The sequence below is a fragment of the Quercus lobata genome, chromosome 3 (assembly GCF_001633185.2).
Source record: "Quercus lobata isolate SW786 chromosome 3, ValleyOak3.0 Primary Assembly, whole genome shotgun sequence".
Classification (NCBI taxonomy): Eukaryota; Viridiplantae; Streptophyta; class Magnoliopsida; order Fagales; family Fagaceae; genus Quercus; species Quercus lobata.
The window spans coordinates 33,517,587-33,523,020 of NC_044906.1; the positions used below are offsets into that span (position 1 = coordinate 33,517,587).

Sequence of the window (5,434 nt, forward strand, 5' to 3'; positions counted from 1 at the left end):
GCACTGAACCGGTATGGTGCACTGCACCTTTTGTAGACTAGTGCCAAACCCTTCATAGATGAGGTGTGGTCAAGCATGAGAGAAAACCGCACCCTATAGGTATGGTGCAAATAAAACCTCTAATAACCAGCTAGACCACACCGTGTACAGGCCTACTGGCACATAAACTTACAAGCATATGAAGAGATCTCCTTACCGGCCTAAAGAATTAAGAGACTAAATCATAAGAACCTAATTTAACGATCTCTAGAAAGTGCAATGCTTGTGTTCTAAATAAGTTCTCTCAATAAGTTATATGGTTATTAGCTTTGATAAAGTCTTTGATGATTGAATAAGAAATCTGAAATTCAATCCTCGTCTACACCAAAAACTAATTAGTGTCTTGACTTGATGATAAAGAGTTATTATCAGGAGTAGACGCTATAATTAAAAAAAAAAAAAATTTATGCGTTGTGCGAATTTTGGCAGTTATCTTCATTACTTACTACCACATGTCCCTCTTTGGCTCGTTCCTTCTTCCATGTGTCCCATGTTCGTTATTGCTCAACCGCCTTTTATAACCATTGAGGCAACCTTACTTTAATGTTCCCACGTTCTTCTTATATAAAGTCTCCTAAAACCACTGCAACAACTATCTCCCACATGTTTTTATGTGACTCATTCACTTAACCTACCACGTGCCCCTCTCATGTAACCTAGCCATTATACATTTGGGCTTCCTTTTCTAGGTTTTTATATCTTGGACCTTGTCTGTATTACTGAAATTTTGTAGTTAGCCCAACAAGTACTAAACAATATGTGTTGAGATTCTTGAGAATAACTGAAGGAACAGTGGCGCCCATAAAGAATTTTGGATATCCACCTTAACTAAATAGTAAATATACATATATAAAATAAATTTATTATGGTCTTATAATGTCCACGTTAAGTCCATCTTCTACCTTTTAGTTTCGTTGGTGTGTTATTATGGGACAATAACTTTTACCATTTTTTTTTTTTTTCATAATTATCTTATATGATAGATAGTAACTGGTTATATTTATTAAAATGAAATTTTATTTTTAAACATTTAAATTTTGATTTCAGTTCCAGGTTGCGTTACTTAACAGTGACTATTTAACTGGCACATACACAAAGGAGATAGACATAAAATTTTTCTGTTCTTTTTTTTTTTTTTTTTTTTTAGAATGTGTTTTTCTCTTCTTTTTGTTACATTAACCCAAAAAAAAAAAAAAAATCCACATGCAATATCCAAAAAAAAAAAAAAAATAATAATAATAATGACGTCCACGTTCATTCACTTGGTTAATGATTGATTTAACTCGGTAATGTCTTAACTTTTGAAGGCCCTCATTCTCATCAACATTTATTTTCATGCTTTTTAAAATCTTCTTTTAATTTATTGAATTTTTATATTAGACATGGGTGGACGATTTGGTGAAGACTTTCAAAGAAAAGACAAATGCTAAGATCACTATATTTTTATTAGATATTATCTTTTTCTTATTTAAATTTCAGATAATTTAGCCCTAGTTCATAAAATATTAAAAATAAACTATGATTAGGATTTGGCAAATCCTGATGAGGTGGACTTCAAACCAATTAAGAGGTGAGGATTCCATCCAATTTCATCAGATACTTACTTTAATTTCGAGTATGTCAAGATTTGGTGATAACTTTCATAAACAGTAATGTTAATCCAGTCTAGAATTTGATTTGGTGTAGGCTTTGGATCATTAGATCCTTCCTATAACTAAATAATTATAGGTCGAACCGAAAGCTCATATATATATATAGAATAGATTTTTACACTATTTTATAAATAAATAAAAAAAATCAAAATATTAACAACTGATAAATCAATTTAAAAGAATAAAACAATTTTATATACGATAATCAATATAAAATATAGACATAGTAAATCTAATACCAATTATTGAGCTCTTTTTGTTCAAGATAAAAAATAAATAAATAAAAATGGAGAAAGTCCATGTATGAATCAATGTTCAAATAAAAAAAATAAAAAAACACACATAATTAGTTGTAAAGGACCAAAAAAAGTTATAAAGGAAGTACATGAAGGATGAAATCAGAAGAATTCAGTTAAGTTAATATTTTATGAAAAAAGTTCGCAATGATCAACACTAGGATTATTTATATAGGTTTGCATACTATATAGCCGGCCTGACCTAGTTTAATGCGTGGCAAACGTATGCTACCTATAGCACTAATATACTTAAGCTAGTTTTTTAATCATCATTCCAGTATTTTCACTCAACTTTTAGTTCAGATCTTAATGTGTGTTTGATTGCTTAGTTACTTTAAGATGTTCAAATCTCTTAACTGTCTACCCTTATTTCCCAGTGTTTCCCCTACATTTTCACTGTATTTCTCCCAGTGTTTCCCATGTGCTTTCATCGTGTTTCTCCTAGTGTTTACCAACCAACCCTCTTGTTTGCCTTCTCCTCCCTTTTATAGTCTCTCATTAACGGGGCACTCATCATTATCATTTCACCACTTCACACACATTTTCACTTTTGCCAGAATCCCAAGGAATCATCATGCCTTATGAGGATTCTCTTGAAACTTGTTTTAGACGCCAAATAGCGTTCGGTAGCAAGTTTCCCAAAGACACTAACAACGCTCAGTTACCGACCTGAATTTGACCGTCCCCTTATCAGCTTCCCCCTGACTTATTAGTTAGTATTGGGCCTAACCTAGCCTGAACACAATAGAGTTCTCCCGAATGCTAATCCTTAAACCCATGAACATTTATCAGTGGACTGATTCTATCCCCACAGTGTTTGGCCTTAGTCACATGGGCCGTTCTTGGTCACCTTCTTGGTCACCCAGCCCAAGCCCCTACAAGATACTATGGCTGTACGTTCTTGGTGGTGTTGTCAACTTTGCTCTCCTTAGCTATGCAATCATTGTAACTCTGCTCTCCTTTACATGGCCCGACTTGCAGTTCTAGCAATTATCATTCGCCTTTCTCTCGCTCCATTTTTTTTTTCTTTTTCATCATTTCAGAGTCTCTCTGACTTTATTACTCTCATTTCAATATTCTTAGTTTTTACTTTATTTCTCTCATTAGTCCTTTTTGCTTTTTCATTTTGTTAACAAAAGAAAATTGTATAAATTTACATATTTAATTTGATTTTTTTTTAATTAAATTTTTTTTATGATTTAAGTTTTTCAATGACTACCATACTAAAAATTCTTATCTAACCTCACAATTGATTATTAGGAATGCATAAATTTGTTTGACTAGCTGAATAGCAAGAGGAAAATTGGGTTTCCTTACTTTGGGTGTCATGAAGTTAAATATATATTAAGCATAAATGCATGTCGGCATGTGTTTCGTGGGTTTCCTACCACCAGACTAGCCTCTATAAGTTTTGGTTATCACGTAAATTAAATAAAAGGATTTCTGTTCATCAGTGGCCCCCAATTTGAAAATGGAAAGCAAATTACGTGTTTAATAATTACATAATTTGCCACTACACTTGTATATATTATAAGGGGAAGCCAAGTCATCTTCATCAATCTATGCTTTGTATTACAGTTTTTAGTTGAGTAGCTACTTTGTTTCTGGGTACTAATACTATCATTACTACCAAAAAAAAACATGGCTCTTAAGTATAAATTGGGGACTGAAGTAGAAATAAAGTCACCTCCAGAGAAGTACTACAACATCTTTAAGGGCCAAGCATTCCATGTTCCCAACGCCGTTCCTGACCATATACAAGGAGTTGACGTTCATGAAGGTGATTGGGAGACACATGGCTCTGTCAAGATCTGGAAATATACAATGGGTAAGGCTGTACCCTATTATTTTCAGACTTATACTAGACTAAATTCCTTATTCTTTTACTTTATTTTACACTTCACTAGCTCACAAGCCAGTATTTAAGACTTAAAAACGTGTTGGCATCGGTATGGGAGATTCAACGTCATCATCCTTTCCGTTTCAGGGTTGATGTTTTACTTTCTGGATTTGATAATGTATAATTTAAAATTTAAATAACGTGACATTAAATATTTTTTTAAATTTGTAATATTTATTCTAAAGCATGAAGTTTATCTATTTCAAATATTTAAGGTGACCATAGTACATTATACGATCGTCAGCTAAGGCTAATAATTGTTGAGTGACTAAAAAAAGTGGCTATGCCCTGCACTAATTGATAATTAAAGTGAATAATTAATATAATATTATCAAATATATTGACTTGTTTTCACGGGTTAAGCAATTTTCCATCATGTTATATTAAGGTTAAAAAATAAAAACTCTATACTATAATTTCCAATACCAAACCCAAGATTAAAAAGACAGTACTTATTTCTCGTACTGTTGTGCTACAAGATTTTTATCTTTATTTTACCCTAAGGTGCCTCAAAGAATTCTGTATAAACTGGAAGAGCTTTTGTTTCTTTCTTGTTCCATACAAGGACTTAACTAATCTGCACACTAAAGGAGCTGTTGATGTTTGTCTTCAACATTTCTGTTTTGAATGTTATGGGGTGCATATTTTTCTGAACTTACAAATCTCTGAAACTTTATCAATACTCTCTTTCTCATTGAATGTTTGGTCAATCACTAACAATTTTGTAATATCGGACATGATATTTTTGACAATAATTTTCAGGCATTATAAGCATGTCTGATGTTCATAATATATTGTGAAACTGAATTTGATATTCTAATTTTCTTGTGAACAATAGAGGGAAAATCCGACCTAGTTTTCAAAGAGAAGGTTGAATATGATGACGAAAATAGGTCAGCAACCCTTATTGCTATTGATGGAGATGTGATGCAGGAATACAAGTCCTTTAAGGGCACCTATCAGGTTGTTCCCAAGGGTACTGGCAGCTTGGCCAAATTGACTATCGAATATGAGAAACTCAGTGACGATGTGCCCGCTCCAGATAAGTATATCACTCTGATGGTTAATGTCACCAAAGGTATTGATGAGCTCATTGCTAAGGCAAAATAGGAAGGATGTATCTTCTAGTGCTTGTATAATATAAGCATGTGTGTAACCATGTTTTGGTTTCAGATCTCATCTCTTTAATGAAGTACCTATGGTGTGTACTAAAATAATGATGGTTGGTTGTCAATGACCTGTAGGTCAATTGGCATGTCTATTGTCTAACCTCTTGTGTGAGGCATGCCAAGGCTATTCAATAAAGTTATGGTTTGTGTTTGTATTAAATTGGAATATGGAAATTCAGCACGAATTTTCTTCTCTCTTCTCTCTTAATTTTTTGGTGCTATTTTTAGTTTCTTGGACAGACATCACATAGAAGAATAACAAATCAACAATGACATGTTCTTCTAAAAATATGGAAGCGAATGTAGCGAGATCTTTATGGTTGAAGTGAAGATAACTTTTGAAGCTTGTTAATTAATTGGTCCATCTTGATTCATGAA

General features: G+C 32.8%; 1 protein-coding gene across 1 annotated transcript; it reads left to right on the forward strand.

Annotated features, from left to right (window-relative positions):
• Positions 1-3,628: 3,628 nt before the first annotated feature.
• Positions 3,629-4,997, forward strand: LOC115980791 (MLP-like protein 28). The gene is made up of 2 exons (XM_031103004.1): positions 3,629-3,815; positions 4,726-4,997. Exons 1-2 carry the CDS (start codon positions 3,629-3,631, stop codon positions 4,995-4,997), a joined length of 459 nt encoding a protein of 152 aa, XP_030958864.1.
• The last annotated feature ends 437 nt before the right edge of the window (positions 4,998-5,434 follow it).

Bases quoted from the DNA above. Each gene is read 5' to 3' on its own strand.
- LOC115980791 (XM_031103004.1), top strand. From the start codon at position 3,629: ATGGCTCTTAAGTATAAATTGGGGACTGAAGTAGAAATAAAGTCACCT. The intron at 3,816-4,725 runs GTAAGGCTGTAC...TGTGAACAATAG, and splicing joins GATCTGGAAATATACAATGG to AGGGAAAATCCGACCTAGTT.